At 30.9% G+C, this 22,489-nt stretch overlaps 1 protein-coding gene across 3 annotated transcripts; it reads left to right on the plus strand.

Annotated features, from left to right (window-relative positions):
• Positions 1–1,299: 1,299 nt before the first annotated feature.
• On the plus strand, positions 1,300–20,888 carry LOC106467983 (microtubule-associated protein RP/EB family member 1-like). 3 transcript variants are annotated; one of them, XM_022396246.1, is made up of 9 exons: positions 1,300–1,400; positions 2,843–3,051; positions 8,035–8,187; positions 10,043–10,081; positions 13,672–13,778; positions 14,784–14,985; positions 16,609–16,712; positions 17,847–18,005; positions 19,717–20,888. In XM_022396246.1, exons 3-9 carry the CDS (start codon positions 8,055–8,057, stop codon positions 19,789–19,791), a joined length of 819 nt encoding a protein of 272 aa, XP_022251954.1. In that variant the 5' UTR covers positions 1,300–1,400; positions 2,843–3,051; positions 8,035–8,054; the 3' UTR covers positions 19,792–20,888. The 3 variants fall into 3 exon arrangements, with proteins under 3 accessions (XP_022251954.1, XP_013783830.1, XP_022251955.1); XM_013928376.2 differs by lacking the exon at positions 1,300–1,400 and having other exon boundaries at positions 2,741–3,051; XM_022396247.1 differs by lacking the exons at positions 1,300–1,400; positions 2,843–3,051 and having other exon boundaries at positions 8,018–8,187.
• The last annotated feature ends 1,601 nt before the right edge of the window (positions 20,889–22,489 follow it).

Genomic DNA, 22,489 nt, shown 5'->3' on the forward strand with positions numbered 1-22,489 from the left:
TTGTTTGTTTTTGAATTTCGCGCAAAGCTGCACGAGGGCTATCTGCGCTAGCCGTCCCGAATTTAGCAGTGTAAGACAAGAGAGAAGGCAGCTAGTCATCACCACCCACCGCCAACTCTTTAGCTATAGTGGGATTGACCGTCACATTATAACGCCCACACGGCTGAAAGGGCGAGCATGTTTGGTGTGACAGGGATTCGAACCTGTGACCCCCAGATTGCGAATCTAGTGCCTTAACCACCTGGCCATGCCGGGCCCGTTTATTATGTGAACATAATAAACATAATGTCAAGTCAAGTTCACGTATCAACAACAAATTAGTTTATTTCTTTCTTGACGTTTCTATAGGAAGCCTTCACTTGGTGTACACTGCTGTAACGTGTAGGCCTAAGTTTACAAATGTCGTGCAAACGGTAATACCTCGCTAACGTAAAAATAAAATGTACACGCTAATCATATCGAATAAACGTAATAACTAAAAAAATATCTTAATACTTCACTGACTTATACTTATAACCTGCTCTCGTCTCTTGATACTCCCTTAATTTACTAGATTCTTGACGTTAAAGGCAAACTTTATATGTATTCTAGTAATACTTTAGCGTCATGCGCCCTCTGGCCAAAATCTAAATTGAAACGTTATGAAACTTTGTCAATATGTCAATGGTGCTACTAAGTCTCGTATTTTTAAGCACATTATTTAACATATTGCTATGAATACTTTTAATCTTTACACTCACTCAGTGAGCAGATTTCGGTGTTGCTACCTTGATATATTAGAGGAATGCTGCTAAGATATGCAGGGGCAGGGATTGCAAATGCTATCCTCCAGACTGTATTATGCAATCTTTGTTGTAAATGAGTCACTTTCTTGATATCCACAACTGTTTACATAAGATAGAAGTTGACGTATGCGGCGCTTTTCTTAATTAAACGAGAAAAACAAACAAACAAGCAAACAAAAACAATATAAACATATAATATATTTTAATGATTCATTGGCTTGGCATAAATGTTTAATGTCATAAGTTTATTTCATTGGGATTGTTAAATATAAATTATATACTTAATGATGATTCTTTGAAAGATTTTAACTTCAATAATGTCATTAAACTTATGAAAGGTGAAAGAAGCTTGATCAAAACCTTATTAACCCAAATATAGACAATCTGTAGTTAAATCACATTTACAGATAAGACTGAATGCCTAACACCTACTGAAGAAGCTGAACGATCGCCTAACGGTCGACCTTTGCTGTTTAGCGTAGGATTTCTTCATCCTACATCTTATAACTATGCCTACTCGCGTGACTGCTATTTACATCGTACGGTTAATGAATAATATTCCTGCGTTTTTGAATCAGAGTGGGAAACTAATAAGTATATAATTCTAAACAGTTTGTGAGTAATCATGCTTATCTTTTAGTGTTTTAACATTTTGACAGTATTCTATGTTATGGTTTTGCATTTTATTTGCTGAGGTATGCTGAATTATATATGTATAACCCTTCAGGGGAAACATTTTCAGCTTAATTACTTTGTTTTTTTTATTTTATTTTTGCATCACTGGAAACAGTTGATCATAAAATAAAAAGGTTAATAGTTTTCTCACATATTGTTTGTTCTGTTCGTGGTTAAACCAACAAACAAATAAACTAAACAATGGGATATGTGTTTTCCGGTGGGTCAGCGGTGAGTCTACAGTGTTACAGCACAAAAATCCAGAGTTGATTCTTTGCAGTGGACAGTGTGCAGACAGTCCATTGTGTTGCTTTACTCTGAGAAAACAACAGCGTTATAAGTTCTCAAGTTTATCGTTGTACCACCGGGGGCCAATATAACAGCACAGGACGTAACAAAGCCTGATCTTTAGAAATTTGGCATGAATAATGTTTTTCAGTAGTAGTATTTTTTCATGAAATATTAATCATGCAACTTGTATAACTTCTTTGTGATACTCCTTCTTTGCATAGTTTGAAAGCTCCAACTGGAAATCCTACTAATTTTACCAGAAGTAACAAAAACGTGAACATCCATAAATAATAAAATATATCTTAGAAAATGACCATAATTGGTAAGTGATTACTGTGTAAACATACCTTGCGTACCACATCTAACCTTTCTTTTTTTCATGCAATTTTAGGTCTAAAAAATTGAAGATGGATTTGTATGATGATTTTTAATGATGTTAGCAGTAAATATTTAGGTCTTACTTCTTGACTTTGTGGATGTAAACATTTTATTGACAAATTACTAATGAATAACACAAAAGGGCAAATACGGCAGTAAAAATAACAAATAAATTAAATTTTCAGATGGAGTATCTTAACGAGGATTGAATTGAAGTATCTAACTGCTTAAAATGTTTAACCTCATATATATTTAATGCTATAAATCACGAAGGATGAAATTGAAAAAAAAAGAAAAAAAAGATAAATCACGAGACACAGGAAACCTAAGTACTTTCGGCAGGTAAATCTTCCTTCTTTTAGTTGCGTACTTTTTGATTTTTCTGATGTTCTTAGGCTAGAGGGTGGTTTATTGCTTTGTGAGGTGCAGATAGTTATATATAGATAAGTAATATTGTGAACACCTGAATAATTTAATCAGCGTCACATCTACAGCTCAGGAATCATGATTGATGAAATCTATGCACGTGACTCCAAATCATAAAATAAAAAAAAAATAGTTTCTTGATGACATTATTATGTGCAATAGCAACACGAATGTAATTTTTCTTTGCACCACACTATTTTATTGCCGATTCTTAATTTAAAATATCCCGTTTTTGACAATTAAGTATTTTCTACAACAGACATTTATTTTAGTTGTTCATTCCTCAGACGTCGTTACTCCACCTCTTCTCAAAAGAAACGGAAATCTTTGACCAACAACGTTAATTTCGGCTAGCGTGAGTGAGATTGAATCTAGGCTAACTGGTCGGTTGAAGTTAAACTTAAAGCGGCACTGAAGAAAGAGAGGTGCAGTTGGAACTTGGAGTAGTCGTTTCTTGCATAGAATTAGAAGGTACTGTCGCTGAAGGAAGGAACAGGTGAGTGCATGTATGACATTTTGATAGTTAATTCGAATATCATTATTAAAATGCTGCTTTATATATGCTTCTAAAATTGCCATGTCCATCGGTCGCTCACACTCACATTATTCAAAATTCCATTTCGTTAGGCCTAAACCTGTTTAACTCGGTTACTTTGAATTTGACACCTGTCTAATTTTCTGTTATTATTAGTATAACATTTGAATTAAACTGCTGTGTTCCTGTCTCAAAGAATCAGCGTCTTACGAAATTGGTGAATCTTCTGTTCGATAATTTCTTTGACGCTGTGAGGAAATATTTAAATTATATTAATAATGATATGGTACGTCTGTTTTCTCTCTCATATCGAGTCTTAAGAGTAAGACTGAGAATGAGACTTAGGTACAGCCTTACAAACGTTCATTTTCGGCAAATTACGTATATCATGACTGTTATTATACTTAATTTTAAATATACATAAGGTGTTAGCTGAAATATAATTTAAACTGTTAAAATTACAGTGTGACAGTTGAGAAAATAAGCCAATTGTAGAAGTGTAATATATAGTATTAATTTTTATCAAATTGGTTAAATAAATTTCTGTACAATGTCAGTGTAAGAAATGTTACGATATTTTACTATAACTTATTTTAGGGCTGTGTTGGAAGGATTAAGCCTTCAAAGTCTTGTTCCCTATCTAGGATTTAAAGTTGAAACTTGAAGATAGTTCAAAGGTTTGCGAGTTGGCATTCAAGCAGTGTTAGAGTTTTATTTTTTTCTTGTGAACAGAAACTGTTTGACATTGTTAAATAATAACCACACATTAAATGTCACTCACATGGGAAAATTCATTATTTTGATTCGTATGATGCCTATTACCACAAAAATGTTACACATAACCATTCCCTCTATGCAGACCATTATGGGGATGGGGTGGGGAATATGTCTAGCAGTTTTATAGCTTAAATAAAGTGTATAAGATTTAAGAGAAGTCTTATATTAGAATAAGTATGAAACATAAAATGAATGCTAACACTAATAATTTTAACGTGAAACCTCTTCCCCAAGACAAATGTTTAGTTAATTAACTGTTTTTTAAGGTATTTCTAGCCCATTTTTTCATCCTATTTTGAAAAATAGATATTTGCTACTTTAAAATGTCTACTTTCAGTGTCTACAACACATTTTGTCAAACACCCCCACACATCTCTCAAAAATGGTATTGAAAATTGTAATCTTGAACTGAAAATTAAAATCTTTCCATAGCAACCACCCTAGCAATGGAACTCATGGCAACTTGCAACCTCTTTGGTGGTAATTTTCTCAATAAAGTGGAAAATACTGCAGGGAATAAACTAAATCACAGGTTGTAAAAATGTACAGCTTAACTATAAGAGGTCTGTAACTGGAGGGTTGATTTGTAGTGTTGAAAATAAATTAGTTTTATGTTTTTCTTTTCTTCTGTGATAGTCTGACGTTTGTGTTGTTAGATTTATGTGTTTCCTCTCTTCTGCAGCTTTAAATTGATGTATAAATTAGTTGGGTAGTATTATTAGTTTTCTTTTGTGTTTGAAGATAATCTGAATCCGAGTTCATTAATATGCACATACTAATGAAATAATTTGCATAATTAATTGGAAGTGAATTGTTTTCTTTTACTTTCCAGTTCGTCAAAATTTGAGGTCCTTAGTTTGTCCTATGGTCCAAAACTATACATAAACACCTTTAGATGTATATAGAATTATACATGGACTGTTCTCTACATTGTTATGAGCTTTTGGCTTTCTTACCGGAGACATCATTTGCTAAGGCAAATGTCATAGAAATAGTAAAATAATCACATTGCTGCTTTACTGGATAAAGCCAGTGTGGAACAGAAGTTAATACTTCCAAGTGAAGTGCAGTGGAATACATTTTGTGGTTGTTTGGAAGTGTACATTCAAAGTTGGTCAACATTAATGACAATATCTGAAAAAAAATCATGACAGACAGTAACATACAAAATCTGGTCATGAATGTGGGCCTCAAATGAAACTTTGAAGACTAACTAAATAGAATCAAGCCCATCTCTGTTACCGCAGATAGGGTTCAGCAAACTTAATTCAACCCCGATATCAAGGAATTTAGTTAATATCGGAGGTAGTGCAATCTGTTACGAACTGTTGCAAACACCTATAAAAAAACCAAAAAAAAACATCATGTAACTATATTCAACCTTTATTAAATACAGAGGTCCAGCACTTCCTTTCAACAAATTGTTTACTACAGAAAATGTTCTTAATTGGGAACTGAGAAGGTAGCTAAACTTTTATTTTATTTAAAGGCTTTGAACATTCCGAAAGGAATCATTAAGTATAAAACAGCCACTATACTTAGATAATAAAATTATTTAAAGAGAAAATAAATCTTTTTAACATGAAGATCTTGCAATTAAATCAAAGTATTAAAAAATTGATTTGAATATTTAAAAAAAGTCTTTTTTTTTCTCACCCTGCAGGTTACTACTAAGTAAATACTTGGTTATGAGTTAGTTACTTGCTTTCTTCAAGTCTAATGATGTACTGATGAATGGTATTGTTTCAATGAGGTTATGATATATTACTGGGTATATCATGATACATTCTGAAAAACCTGGTTTTAAGTAAAGTTTTTTAAATAATCACTATCACTATCTTTGGGTTATCAGTTAATAGATTTTTGGATGAACTACTACTGAGAGCAGGAACTATTTCATCAAGATATTGTGAATGAGGTGAATATGTAATATAGAACAAAAATGGCAAATGCTTACAAATGTCCCAACAGTTTACAAATTAAAATGATGGAAAAAATGAAAGTAAATTGTTTTGTTTTTTTTTTTTTTTTTGTGTCTAAATTTTTGATGTTTTGTTTGAAATATATTTACTCCTCAAAGTATGTGAGTGCTATTTTCATTGCTAAATTAGAGATGGCTAGCACAGATAACCCTCATGTAGTTTTGCATGAAATTCAAAACAAAGAAAACTTCATAAAATATATATTCTATCATCAGAATCATCTTATATTGCCACTTCTCTGAACAGTTTCCATAAAACTTGTGTATTAGTAAGTTTTCTGCAGAGTATACATATTTACCCAGGATGGCGTTGCAACGTCGAAACATGTAGAGTCGTCAACTTTTTGAAGGCCATAGATAGGCCTAAATAAAATGTTTTTAATTGTGTACCAATTTTAACGTTGAATAATATTTATGATTTTAGGCCTCGGGTTTTTTGATTCAAATAAATGATATATTTGTTACATAAAATGATAGGAAGAAGAATGACTTTTTTAGTTTAACCAGTTGACTTACCAATTCAATGTAGAAGAAAGACATGGCAGTGGTGGTTTAGATCTGAATGCTAACCTCCCCTCGTCACTCTCTGGTATGACCTAATTGTTCCTTTTGAAGTTTGGTAATGATCAATAGAGCAACAGGAGAAAAACATGGGCAGTCAAATCCAAACATTGACCTCCCCCATGTTACTCCTAGATGGCCCTTAAAGTATGTTTGGTTACAGTTGGTTCGACAGTATGCCAATTATAAGTGGACGCACATACACAGACTTTTGTTAAAAGTGGTTTAGATTATGATTGGTGGTTCAACTTGTAAAACAAATATGTGAATTCTAAAGCCTTCAAAATTAACAAAGTATTTAATATGTTGAAAATGTACTATAATTACTAGTTTTATTATTCTGGGGTTTGTTATCCAACAAACAAATACACATCAGAGAAACTGTGTCCAAGTTTCCATTGTAAAAGTTTACTCTGAATTTGCACTTGTGCCAGTAAAATCAATGTTGTACTTGCATTATTTATTGAGATTGAATATCATTTGTGGTTGTGGTTATTAGCCTAACTCTTACACTTTGAAGGGCATATAGGTTATTAACTATCATAGTGAAACACTATTTGTAAGATTTGGTAAAAGCAAGATACATGTGTAATTTGTGGTGGCCTTTCTGTTTATTAATGATCATTTGACTTTCAGTGCAGTCAAATGCTTTTGCAGAATCTTCTTATGAAAGTTTTGTTATGATCATCATAAAACTATGTTGAGAGGTTGGTAATAGTTTATAGATAATTCCAGTCTAGTCCTGTGTAGAATCTTCTTATGAAAGCTTTGTTATGATCATCATAAAACCATGTTGAGGTTGGTAACAGTTTATAGATAATTCCAGTCTAGTCCTGTGTAGAATCTTCTTATGTAAGTTTTGTTATGATCATCATAAAACCATGTTGAGAGGTTGGTAACAGTTTATAGATAATTCCAGTCTAGTCCTGTGTAGAATCTTCTTATGTAAGTTTTGTTATGATCATCATAAAACCATGTTGAGAGGTTGGTAATAGTTTATAGATAATTCCAGTCTAGTCCTGTGTAGAATCTTCTTATGAAAGCTTTGTTATGATCATCATAAAACCATGTTGAGAGGTTGGTAATAGTTTATAGATAATTCCAGTCTAGTCCTGTGTAGAATTCACTCATGAAAGTTTATGATCCCCCCCCCCCCCATAAAAACGTTGTGAGAGTTGGTTGTAGGTTACAGATAACTCTGAAGTAGTTTTATTGGCAAAGTTATGTCTAATAGAATGGCTTTCTTGGTGATTTTGTACTGTTTATTATCTTATCAAATTTGTGAAATAAGTGTATGGGTGGGAATGGTTATATATGTAATACATATTTTGGGATTGGTGTTTTTGGTACATTTATCTAAAAACTATGAGGTTTTAAAATTAGGTTTAAACACACACACACACATAGTATTAAAATGTTGTAATTGATCTATAAGTTGTAATTGATCTATAAATGGGAAATTTAGTTTCATTTATATCTTGTGTGTTATAGTAGATTGCATATGTAATTTCTTTGGTTGAAAAGAGTACCTTTTATTAAGATACATTTAATGGGAAAAAAAGGTTTTACTGTTGATTGTTTCAAGTATACCAGTCACGGAGCATTCTTGTTTTTTTTCTTTAAAGTGTGAAGTCTCCCAATCACCATGTCAGGACCATTGTGTGTTAATGTTTATGCTACTAGCGCAACGACTGAAAATCTGAGTCGTCATGAAATGCTTAGTTGGGTTAACGACTGTCTACAGACTCAGTATAGCAAGATTGAGGAATTATGCACAGGTAAATATATCTTTAACTGTAAGTTTAATCATGTGCTCTACATTCCAGATTTCTCTGTAAAAAGTAGAGCTGAGTAATTATTAGAATATGCTAATTGATTAATGATAGGCTCATAGACTTGGATAGTTTGAATGATGAAAAACATTAATAATCAAAAATGCTAATTTTAATTATGTGATTATTTTACATGACATTGATTGATGTAATTGATGCTTGGTAATCGACTGAACCAGTTAACTGAGTAAATTACCCAGCTCTCATAGATAGCCATTTATTTAAAATATACATATAAAATATACGTGATTTTAATGTTTTTTCATTATTTTTATTTTGTGTAGAATTAGCAGATTTTAATGTGTATTTTTGAAATACCGACATTTAACAATATTTTACACATGTTTTTAAAATCTTTAAAACCTGTAATGCACTTTTTTGTATTATACTCTTTGTATCTTACATGATTTATAATTTTCTAAAGTGAAAGTTAGCATTTCTGTAATCAAAATCCTGTTTTTTTTTATAATAAATGGTGTTCATATTGCTATTTTACTAAACCTTTAAAGAAAGATAGTACTTGACAAATTCGGGGGAACAAAGTGTCTGTCTGTGCATGTGTCGACGAAATATAAACATTTAATAGTGACAAAGTTGCAGAATTATAGTAAACATAACAAAGCTTATTTCCAAATAGAATTTAAGTAATAAATAATCTATTTTGTGGTTTTGGTGTTTCATTGATAGCTGTCAATAACAATCAGTCTTTCAGGGATTACTATCAGGATAATTGGCAAGACCAATAAGAATATAAGATGAAAATGACATTCACGATATGACATTCTATGGCTTATAATGTACTAGTATATAGCTATCAAAAATGATGGGGCAAGTACTACCACCCCTACCCTTTAGTATACCCTAACCTCACCTTAGCTATGAAAGGTGAGGACAGTATACCCTAACCTCAAATAAATACATTTTGTGAAACCAAGCTTGACTAACGAAGAGGCAGAAAAGTGTAGTCGAGGCAGTCAAACCTTGGTAAATTCTTTTGTGAGCCAATCAAAATTAAGAAAATTATTGGTAAAAATCAGTTATGTTAACAACTTCTAATAAAAAGAAAGGCCAGTGTGTTTTGGTCACACTATATTCCAACAATGACTTTTTTGTCATGTTGCTTAGCAACAAAACTGTAACCTAATACTGTTGTTAGTATAAAATGAAAAATATAGACAACAAAACTGGGAAAATATTTGTTGATTTCTTAATTTAGAGTCTCCATTGATTAAAGAGTTTTTTTTTATTATTAAAAACGTTGGTGATATAACAGAAAATAGCTTAATTCAGAAACAATTTAGGTTTAAAATTGAATCAATATTCTTACTTTCATGATAAATTTTATGCACTTGGTTCTATTGTTTATTTTAGTTTGCTTTTCTTTTTCAAGATAAGTAATTGGAGTCAATTATAGTCTTAAAGTTTATGAGCTCAAAAATCAGTTACCTTTACTTTTTGGAGAGTGTGTCCTCTGTGTGACTTATGTTACTGAGAAAAGGGGAAGAGTACATAACACAAGTGTACTGAGAAGGTCATGAATTAATTGCTTCTTGTTTTCTTATTTTTATTGAAGTGTTTTTCACACATTAAGCAGACTTACAGACTGTAGGAGTTGTGTGTATTTTATTGATTTTGGTTAAAAAACTGGAATAATCATACATGTGAATGAAATAAACAGTTTTACTAGGATAATGGGCAAAATAGTAATGAGTATTTGAGTTTTGACTAACCCTTAATATGTTTAGGTTTTTTTTAATGGATTACGGTATTAAGCTTCGAAAATTTGTGTTTTCCCCATCAGGTGCTGCTTACTGCCAGTTTATGGACATGTTATTTCCTGGTAATGTATATATCTCTTATATGATTTCATTATTAGCTTTTGATATTTGAATAAATATTTTAAAGAATTTTAATGGGAAGTTCAATAATTTCTGTATGATAAATTTATTTAGGCCGCCCTAATATTCAGTTTCTTGGTCAAATCACCCACCAGAAAAGACCGACCCCCCTCAACTAGAGTGTTGTCTTGTTATTTTAAATGGGAATTACATAATAATTCCAAAACATGTGTATGAAATATATTTAGTAAAAAAAAATTTAAACATTAACAATTTTGCCAAGTAACTGCTTGTTTATTTTCCAAATGAAATTTGTATACACTTAACTCTTTACAAGGGCTTGGTTGAATTGACTGACCACGTGACCACTTTGTACTCATTTAAAGTTGATATATTTTTGATACTATTTACTTTTAACATAGTATGTGTATTTTCACAAAATTTGACAGACTTTTAGTAAACATCCCAAGTCTTTTACATACAAAACATCAGATGTTTTAGTGAAGTATTTTTAATAAATTAAAAAAAATGTCTATGAATGTTTTGAGTATTTTTTTTACTAGTCCAAGTGCAAAGTGATTTACATGCTCAGATTAAAAATACTTTTCTTCATCTCAAATTTCATTTACATAGTCTCTAAACCCTCCTAAATATATTACAAACATTTATTTTCAGTAAAACTGTAAATTTTATCTGTTATTTTCTCTACCTGAGCTCTATACAAGGTTGGTCAATTTAACTGACCTCGTAACCACCGAAAAAAAAAAAAATCAGAATAAATCTAAGTAACTTTAAACTTGTAACAGTATACATCTGTTTATACTTAAATTTTATTGTTTTATTACCCTATATAACTTTAAAATACTTGAGGAATATGGAGCTAATGTTATACTTTTGAATTGCATTACCTATTAGTTACTTCAAGCTGTTTATGTGCGTTCCTCATGAAACATTTTTAATAAATAGTTTTGTTTTGATTGTTACTTTTATCAGCTGTCATAGCTGGATCAATGAAAAGGTAGAGCAAACAGTTACCTATGAGTCTACTGTGTCAAGAGATCCACAGTGTTTTGTTTTTTAATAGTATTTCTTGATGATTTAAGTTAATTTTAGGGTTTTAAAAGCAGTACTGTTGGTAAGCAGTTGAGTGATGAGTAAAGTCTTGGTGACAAAATAAGAAGATGGCTTGTAGAGAAAGTATTTCGCAGAACTTAAGAACTGTGGTCTTAATCTAACCCTGGTGGCTGTACAGATATTTATCTCAATCTGTCCTGTATATAGCATGGAAACATAACATAAACTGTTTTTTTGTTTTCAAGAAAAATAATTTTTGTTGCTGATTTAATACGACTGTACTATAACTGTATAACACTAATGTTGGGTGTATGACACTGATAAGAAGTTATATTTTCTTAATCTTAAGTGTGTTTTTTTTTGTAAATTTCATCTAATCAAAAACATTTTCTTTGTATACACAACAAACAAGTTGAAAAGTTTGTGAAGTGATTAAAATTACAATGATAAAATATCGTGTTGAGTGAGTGTCTTATGACTGAGTTTTTGGTGATAATAGACTATCTTCTAAGACGATTTGAGGATTAACATATTGTGGATGTAACACACGTTAATTTTATATCTTGGCAAGTGTGTAATAATCATGTGTAAGAGAAGTCAGAGGGTTAGAGTGAACAAAGATACGTGTAAACAGTAGGGAAAGATAAACAATGTTGATAGTAGATAGAAATTGATAAAGATGTACTTCAATGTGAGACTTGTATTAACCATGTGTGTGTATGGGTGGGGTCAAAGTGCATGTTGATGTTTTACAGAGTTACATTCCAAATTTAAAAAGTTTAGTTATCAATTTACGTCAATAAACTTGGCATCAAATCATTGTTAATAAACCAAGTTTTAGTTTCCATAATTGGAAAAGGAAAATATTTAAATAAATTCTCAATCTTCACTTCCATGTATCACTTGACACTTGTTTTTTTAACTTGTCCATTTAAACATTTTTTCTGTCCTAGTTGAGTTGCTGAATTTTAATACAAATTACAGACTTGTAGACATTGCTCAGACTAATTTTATAGCTTTCAGTTGTCCGGATTTACAAAAATATAAATCAGAAAGTCAAACCAACATGCTAATCCCTCCATCGCGTACTGTCTTTCAAAAAATGTCAGTAATTCTCTCTCTCTCTCTTACATTTGCTATTAAAGTATTTTATAACCAGTAGAAAGATAATATTTTTAACTTACTGAACTGGTTCATTCTGATGGCAGCTTTTGAATTGTTCAACCTACAGATTCAAAGGTGCTAATGCCAAGTTCACCTTGAACATAGTAAGGGAATTACACTAATGAGCTTATAGCTTAGTTAGAAAACCAGTTAGATTATAATAGTTATAGAACATTAGGTATAAATTCTCCACTTGTATTAAATGAGAAATATTTATTTTATAACTTTTGATATCCTCTGACTTTTTCCACTCACAATATCAGCTTTGTATTTCTTTTCAATTTTTCCTTCCCCCTTCTCTTTCACTTCTTCACTTGTAGCTTCCTTAAAACAATTGATTTGCCATTATTCTTACATCACACTTCGTGTTCCTCATGTTTTTTCATGATATTTGAATGTACTCTGTATATTTGGCTTTATCAAACATCACCTGAAGAAGGATTTAGGCCTGAAATACTATGTCAAATTAGTTTTTCTAGATTTTATTTCCATTGTATCTAATGTTTCTTTCTTTTTTTAAACTTAATCAGAATACGAGTTGGACTGACTAACTTAAGTTCAGATAAGTTTATGAATTTGTATGTGTAGAACATGCTTGTAATGTTTACTAAAAACTTACCAAAGTTTGTGAAGATATGTTAAACTACTTCAGAGTTATAGAATTTATAGTAAACATTAATTCCCATTATGGCTTTAGTCCAACAGACTGACCTGTTGCATGTAGGGTTGATAAGACAGGCCTGCGATGCTTTTATCATCTTGAAATTTTTCCATGTTCTATAGTAATTCCTGTATGCTAAATACGAAAATGATATCCATTTTTCTCCATCATGTACAGATTTTTCACAAAACATGTATTTTTACATAAGTGAATCATTTTCATTGAAATCAGGTCGCATTTTGTTATGCTTAAAATGTTGACAACCACTGGCTATAGATTTTGTTATACCAATCACGAAGTAAGAATCTTATTGATCATTCTTGAACCCAAACATAATAATAAAAAAAAAATGTTCATTGGTGAACGAAATAATAATTTGTTCTAAGTAAAAGTTTTTTTTTCTTCCCGATTTATAAAAAAATCCTTACGTGATGGAAAATCTGTTATTAAAACCAAAACAATTTTTATGAAGTTTAAATTCGCAGGCCTGTGTTATTGTTCTTTGTAATTCAAGTTTCAAGGTCTCTCTGAGAACTAAGTTGAATGAGGTCATGTATGACATTTACTGATTAAAGTGAATAAAGCAGACCCTCTTTCATTGATTCTTCCTAGAAGTAAAATTTGGTGATATTTGAAGGTTTAGCACGTGTTTGTTTAGTAGATTTCTGATTTTGATATAGTCTATCCTTTTAGGCTGTGTACCACTAAAGAGAGTCAGGTTCAAAACTAATCTTGAACATGAATATATAAACAACTTCAAAATCCTTCAAGCAGCTTTTAAAAAAGTTGGAGCAGACAAGGTAAGCCTACATATGTCTTTCTGTGCTTGTTTGTTAGATAAATAGTCATAACACACGCTGCGTAAAGGACTTCTGTGGATCTAATTAATTTATGTAGTACGTCTATAGTGAGACGGAGAAACCCTACATCTCTTTTGTAGTACGTGTTTGTCACGGGTTCCACTAATTTAGGCCTTGACAAATTCCAGATGTCAGGTCGCCATGGCGGCTAAAAATTCGTTCATGGCACCTAGTATTTTCTCCCATTTTATTTGTGCATAAGGCTGTGCTAAATAGAACTTGAATGTACAATGGTTCTGGACTCTTGGAAGTCCAGAACTATTTTCACATTCTGCGAGTCCTAAATCAAACTTTGTTTCTAAGGTTTTAATGGCAGGTTCAACACTTCATGTTTTTTCAGCACTGCGGTTACACAGAAAGTTACTAATTTTGTGCCATTTTGTTTTTCTTCTTTCTCTCAATTTAACCAATCAGTGTACATTTATAGCATCCAAATAGCCCTAGACATCAAGATCTGTTTATCACGGCTACATCAGCATCAGTAAAGGGATATTATTTAACTTTATGTACATGGAAGCATAATTTAGGAATGACACTTTTAAAACTTCTTTTAAGAAATATTTGAAATTATTATTTGAATGCTGAACTATTTTTCTGAATATTCTGTGATTATTAAATTGTGAGTTCAGGTAGTAACCAAACGAAACAGAAATGAGATAATTTGTTAAAATCAGAACAATATTATTGTGTAATGTAATAATAATATTGTATTTATTTTAAACTTTTTCTTTTATAGCGTACTTGTTTCACTTATGAGACTAAACATTCTTAATATACCAAGCTACAATTTTTTTTATTAATATCTAGTTTTTAAAGATTACTTCTGTTCTAAATAGCACTATTTCTTAGATCAAAATATTCATCTTGGAAGACTTCAACGATCTCTTAAAATTTGCATATCTTATTTTCTTTTTAGAGGGGCTAATTTATAATCCTAATCTTTAGATTGTACCTGTTGATAAACTAATCAAAGGGAGATTTCAAGACAACTTTGAGTTCCTTCAGTGGTTTAAAAAGTTTTTTGATGCAAACTATGATGGGCGAGAATATAACGCTTTTGAAGCTAGAGGTGGTGTACAAGTTTGTAGTCCAAAAGGTGGAAAAGCTATAGGAGGTGGAGGAATGACTAAACCTGTTGGGAGAGCAGGTAGGATCCATAAAAAATCTCTACTGTTGGTAGGAGATCAGTCACATTTAGTGTGTGATTCATTTTAAATTGCTGAGATGTATTAGATGTAAGATATATTTAAATAATTGTGGTGAAAGTAGAGTTTAATTGTATATAAAGAAAAAAAAAAACTTGGTTTAGTATCACGTAACAAAAGTGAGGCTTAGCATAATAATCTGAAAATACGAACACATGGTTAAAATGTCCCAGTGAAGTTCATTTAACTAAGATAAAATATTTACCACTGCTTTGTATTTCTAAATATTTATAAGGTGATTTCAGTTTTTCGATATTTTACAGAAACTTTTGTAAGAAAAACTGATCGTACTACAATAATGAATTTTTGCAAAGTTGGTAAACAAAGATTAAATAAAACGTCCTTTAGGTGATATTGAGTCTGGATAAAATCATTCCATTTTTGATAATTAAACATTAGTGTAGGTTCTCTTGCGACAAGGAGAAATGTTTATTGTTTTGGTGATTATTTAGTTTAGTTTTTAAATTCATATTGTTTTATGTTTGGATATATTTGATATTTATAATTCAGTGTTATACAATAAATTGCTTTACTCGCTGCTAGTCTATAAGTCATATGACAGGTTATTAAAAAGGAAAAGCTTTGTTTCCAGTGTTTAAAATACTTAAGATTTGTTAATCTGAAGTGCATCTGGTACTGTCGTATCAGAATTTTAACTGTGTTTTCAGCTTTTTCAAAAATGATGTACTTACAAGATGAAGACTTACGAGACTTCACAAGTAATTTTAAAGTTACGAACTCCGAAGTCACTTTGTTAGGTCTTGATAATAATTATTTAATTTTTTTATATTATTTAAAAAAAATATACTGTGATGTCAATCCTGGTAAACAAACATTGTGCATTTATTGGAATGTTCGAGTAGCTTTATTTTTCTATGTCTAATGATTGTATAAACTTTCTTCTTCCTGATGTAAAAGTTGATGCTGAATGATGAAGAGAGAAATTTAGTTTGGTAGCCTGGTTGTCAGTTGGTTATATTCTAAACCACTATTTCTCAACTACCAGAATACAGACCAACATTGGTTCATTACAGTCACCTTGCTGTTATTTGAGATTTCACAAAAACAGACAAAATATTTGTATATAAATTGTAATGTTTTTCACTGTTATTGTATTTTAGTGATTCGTAATAGTTTAGGGAGGCAGTTAGCTTGTCTCTGGTATTGAATAGGTTGATAAATGCTAGTCTAAAATGTATAATATTCAGTCTGTAAACACATGATGAAAGAGTTTGTATTTCAGATTGCTCATTGCTAAGGATTTTAGAAAAAGATACCATAGTATGTCTCGAGTTGATTTTTCAGTTAAAATACAATTAGGAGAACATTTAATTGAAAACAAGTAAGCTATCTATATACCTAGTGCTGATGGAAGTATAATACGACTGTTTGATATTATTCATGTATATTTTTTTTTTTATCTGTTATCGCAGTAAAATACCGAGAATAAATGAAATATATTTACCTCATTTCTTTGTTGAGATTAGATTATTAGGAGTTTAAATTTATTTGGTGTACTAGATGCTGGGTTAAACAGGAGTTGTTTCTTATTTGATTAATTTCAGCACCAACACAAAGAGTCAAGACAACCCCCCCAAAACCTGCTGCAGTAGGAAATAGAATAACCAGCTCAGGGGACACGCACAAAGTAGAGGAGTTGTCCAATCAGGTACAAATGTATGAATATAACTTAATCCTAGGTAAAATGGATTTCTTCAGTTTCAATTGGGTCAGTTTCCAGTAACGAGATAAAAAACCTCATTTACTATACATGCAATGTTGAGTACCTGTGTTACACTATGAAGTTTTTATGCAGTAAAAAAAATTAAACTTTATTTTTAGCAATTCCCGATATGTAAATGTTTTAGAGACTTTGCTTCTGTTCTTTCTCATCGATCTTCTGGGTATTTTGACATAAATAGGCAAATTTTGTTTGCCTCTACCAAATTGTGATTAAAATAATCCACAAAAATGTATTTTTCAGAAGTATAAAATGATCACGTATTACAAAGTGTGAAGTAGGTCTAAGGTCATTTAATCAACTTACACATACTGGCAATATTGTTTTATATCCATTTGGAAGACATTCCAGCTTGTCATTAGAAACCTGAAGTAGAATTGTCTAGATTAAAGAATATGATGTATGATAGTTTGTGTGAAAGCCTTTCTGTTACCATGCGTAGGTAAACAAACTAGCAGATCCTGGTACAAAAAGAAACCTGAAGTAGAATTGTCTAGATTAAAGAATATGATGTATGATAGTTTGTGTGAAAGCCTTTCTGTTACCATGCGTACGTAAACAAACTAGCAGATCCTGGTACAAAAAAAAGGGAGTTCGAGTTGGTAAAAATGTTTTTTTTCTTCTTCTTTAAATGGATATTTCAAAATCTGAAGTTCCGAAGATTTTGTGTTTCTAGATGTAGGTACAGGAGACTTGAAATTTTTGCAACAAGTAGTTACAAAGACATGTTCTGAAGATAATCTTATATGATTCTAAGGATTTATATTCTTGGAAAATATCTGTAGTCAATGTGGCAACATGCTAGTGGGGTGTTTAGACAGGAAAAAATTAATATAATTTTAAGTAGGTGTGGATGTGTTCGGTGGTAGTTAATTTTAGTGGGGTGTTTAGACAGGAAAAAATTAATATAATTTTAAGTAGGTGTGGATGTGTTCGGTGGTAGTTACTTATTTTAGTGGGGTGTTTAGACAGGAAAAAATTAATATAATTTTAAGTAGGTGTGGATGTGTTCGGTGGTAGTTACTTATTTTAATCTGTTCAGGAATTACCTTTCTTCCTCAGGTTGCAGAATTGAAGTTTACAGTGGAAGGCTTGGAAAGGGAGCGAGACTTCTATTACGGAAAACTCCGAGATATTGAACTTATCTGTCAAGAGTCTGAGCAAGATGGAGAAAAACCACTCATTGTAGAAAAAATACTGGAGATACTATATGCTACTGAGGTTAGTTAAGGTAGACTTGGAATATATGTGATAAGGTTGTTTTGTTCCATTGATTATTTTGTATTAATATTTCAAATCTTACTCCATGTACAGACCTGAAAATTTAGATGGTAGTTTTATTGAGAAGGTGGTTGTATGTATACTTACTCTTAATGACGTGATGCTTCTACATTTTAGTGTAATCAGAATTAACCCTGTCTTCGTTGTGTATCTCTGAAGATATACATAGTAATGTTTACTATAATTATGATTTTACTGCATATATATATACTAAAAACAAATATGGCAGGCTTTTAGTGAACATTACAAGTTTGTTGTACTAAAAAAAAGCGATTCCTCAATAATTTTTTTTGCTAAAGATTTGTTATATTTCCTTTGTTAAACCTCCTAAATGTGTATCAAAAGTTTTTTGTAAAACTTTACATTTTATCTCTCGTTTTTTTTTTTTTACCTATGCCCTACCACTAAAATGTAGCAGAATCATAAATGTACAGCGAAACCAAAAGTTTATAATATGAAATAAAATTATCAATGCTTTTATCTTTTTCTCTGAATGCATCATTTTGCTAGATTGTTGATTGTATCTTCATGATGTTTTATTGCCCGTATCTTGTTCAAAAGTAGTGAATCAGAGAGGTGGGTATTTAACCAACTGTGTTAAGCCCTTGCGTGAATTTTACTCGGGTAGTGTAAAAGTCAAGCCACCTTTGTTTTCATTAAATTAGTTATTCATATAAAAATTAAGATATCATTCAGAACACAAAATATATCAGGCACTAGAATAGAATGTTCCAAAACTACTTTAATTTAATTGACGTTCTTACTAAGCTTAGAGCTGAACAACAATGATTATAGACAAGGAATATGAGGCCAGTTACTTACTATGCCCACTGAAAAGGAATAACTGTAATAAGATTTTTCTAGAGATGAAAATACTCATTCTGTTGGTTTTAAAGATAACTATCAAATAAAGAAACTTGGTTTAGATAACTTCCTTGATAAGATGAGAGGAACTTCACTGGTGGACTTGACAAATTTATTAGTATCTCGGCAAGTCAAGAAGTTTAAATTTGATGTTCTTGCCTGTTATTATTTATATTTTGTGTTGATAATTGATGCTACACTATGAAACCCATATAATGAAAGAAAGCAAATCTATGAAGAAGAATTCGGAGCACAAATGCATCATGGGAAACACTGGTGAAGGTTGAGAATTTATCCAAAATTTTCCTTCTGGAATTAAGAACTTATAACTTAATCATACAAATAACTACAATTATAAACTACATTTTATTGAAATGTATTGATAATAAAGTTGTTTAATTAAATTTTGAATGTAAGTAACTGTTTAAAAAAATCTTATGACATGCACTATGACCAAGCCTTGTGTAGGATTAAAGTTTAAACAAAAAAAAAATGCACACCAAATAATTTAGCTGACTCAGTGATAGAAAGATTTACTGTAGTAATAATCAGGTTACTAATAAAAAAATATATTACAAAAAAAATCCACTGTAGTAAATGCTAAATGGTTTTGGTATTCTTGTGTTGCTTTGATATCAAAAATCAATATATACATATATATATATAAAAGAAAAGGTTGAGTTAAAAAGAAATTTCTAGAATGTATGTTTAGTTTACTGTACATTCTAGTGACTGAACTGAATGTGCCTGCTGTCAAGCTGAGAGGATTATTTTTTATTTCTAACAGGAAGGCTTTGCAGTTCCCGAGGAAGGTGTGGAGGATGGAGCAGTGGTTTCACCAAATGATGAAGAGGAATATTAGTGTCATAACAATTCATGTACAGGAAAATTAGTTTGTTTTTTTTGATGAATTTTCTGGTCATCATTTATAGCAGAGATGAATCAAATTAATAACTTTTAACGAACCACGTGTATAGGTAAATTTAATTGCACTTTAGTTATTGTCTGCTGTTTGGGAATGTGTTGCCTTTGAAATTATTGCAATCTTTGTGTAACCACATGCAAATGTTGCTCTAGGGAATGCTAGCATAATTTATACATTTATATTCACTTCACCATCCTTTGCTTCATTGTCTACAAGTTAACCCTTTTTTTCACTTTAAAGTGCTCCTGCCTCTTTTGACTAACATAATTAATACATGGGAGCGTGTATTCGTCCTTGGATTGTTTGAGTGTTGGCAGATGTGTGGTACATCTGTTTCTAATTTCCAGTAGCACCTTTCTGAAAGGATTCCTGCAAGCAAAACGTCAACACCACCTGCCAAATAATATTTCTAATCACAATAGAAAATCAATATTAAGAATAGTATCTTCTCTTCATGTCCACAAAAAATGTTTCTTTGCTGAATAGATGTCACTGTTACAAGAAGGCTCCCGTAGCAAAGGTGAAACCAAACTATTAGTTTTGTTAACATGTCTAAGTCATTCTGTTAAGACACACTCTCTTCTTGCAAATGTTTCAAACATTTCGATCTCACACCGTGAAAAAGTTTTATTATTGGAAACTAATGCTGGGATTGATTGAAAATATTTTAAAAAGTTGCTAAGTATATTCTCACCTGAGTTGAAAACATCGGCCATGTATATTAAGAGATTTTGTGTCATTGAAAACATAAAATCTTTTTTCATCTGATAGACCAAATTCTAATAAAAAAAAGCTATTTTCTATTTTATAAAACCTTTTAAAAACAGAATAAGTTTTAATACCGTTATTATTTATAAATGAACATTTTAATAAACAGAAAAAGCATTAATGGTAATTTTCATTTTTGGTGAGAAAAAGCCTAGAATTTCTAGTTGAAATAGATCTTATTTTTTTGCAAGTTTTTTTATCTTTCATTAAAAAAAAAATTCTACTGTATTATTATGTGAAGGTTTCAATAAATTTTTTGTAAACTTGTTTGCGTAAGTGCACTTTCTCATTTATATCATATTTTTATTGGTGTTTGTTTTCTTAAAAAAAAAAGAATTGATCTCAGTATTAAATGATTAGTTTTTATTCAGAAAATACTCATTCTGCTTACTGATAACTGGAATTAGGTGTAAGAAGTTATTACAGCTACTGTGACTTCTAAATAATTGGAATAGATGATGAGTTAATGTAAATATTCATTGAAGTTAATAACTCGTACTAAATTAGTGTTTCTTTTTGGCACTTGAATTTCCTGGAGTATAATGTACAAAAGTGGATTTGTAAGTATCCATCATGTTCCTCATGTGTATTTATAAAATCAGGTGCTGGTTGAATGATGACCAGATGTATTTAGATTTTTTTAACAACACTAATTTGTGGTGAACCAATGTTACTTTCAAATAACAATGTGCTTGGACTAAGGCTGAGAAAAGGCCCTAAAGAAATTACAAAACATTTTACTTTTAAGAGAGCATGACAAATAAACATGAAATGCAAATTTTAAAGTTACTTAACTCTTTTTATTATAATTACAAAATTAACCATATAGTATATATATAACACAGGATTGTTTTTTGCTACATAAACCGTATAGAATATATAACACATGAAAGTATATTGTGCACTGTTACAAACGCACAACATAGTCTTATTTTTTGAGTACTGTACAATGCTCACTTCCCCTAGTGGAAATACAAAGACAATCCCAGTATCACATATGTATCCAGTAGTGCTTCCAAGTTGGTTACTTATCCAAAAGTGGTTAAATTTATAATATTGTTCTTAACTTGCATGCTGACAAGTGAAATTCTAAATTGTCATTCAGAACAATTATATTTTTTTGACTTTTCTTTGATCTTTGCCGATTGAGATATAATTATTTTTAGTATTTAAAAATATAAGACTATATACATACATATTACTTGTCTATATATTTTGTAAACTTTGTATTATGTAGAAAATACCTATTTCTTAATTCCTGTTTCATTCCAACAAACAATAAGGCAAAACTTATATAACATCTTTATAAAAAATATCCAGGAAAAACATTTTAATAGAAAAATATTTAATTCACAACTGATATTTATATTAAAATGAGTACTTACAAAGAAGGGCTACAATGTTATTTGAATAACATTGACGTGAATAAAACCTTGTACTCAACAGGATAGTTGTCGAGTCTTATTTGAAATATACTTACTTTAGTTACTAACAAAATGTCATAGTTTATAGTATCTACCAAAGACTGGAGAAGTACGATTCCTTTTAAGTTAACAGATGAAAAGACGTGTTGCACTTTAATGCTTTTTGTTAAGAATGTCCTTGCAAAGTTACACCTGGTTTATTTACCCTATTTTTGAATTGACAGACTAGAGGGAAGGTAGTTGGTCAACATCACTCCCCAGCAACTGTTTTGTAGAATCTGACTATTACTCTTATAGTGCACTCATTAGTCCCAAAGTAAGGTGAGTATTTTTGTTGCAGTGAAACCAGGAAAAGCCTGGCCAATATCATTATTATTAACCAGCACCAATTACTGTGGAAATGGACACAGATAAGAAACTATCTTTTTATTGGTAAAAGTAAA

This window comes from Limulus polyphemus, unplaced genomic scaffold (genome assembly GCF_000517525.1).
Source record: "Limulus polyphemus unplaced genomic scaffold, Limulus_polyphemus-2.1.2 Scaffold2820, whole genome shotgun sequence".
NCBI classification, from domain to species: domain Eukaryota; kingdom Metazoa; phylum Arthropoda; class Merostomata; order Xiphosura; family Limulidae; genus Limulus; species Limulus polyphemus.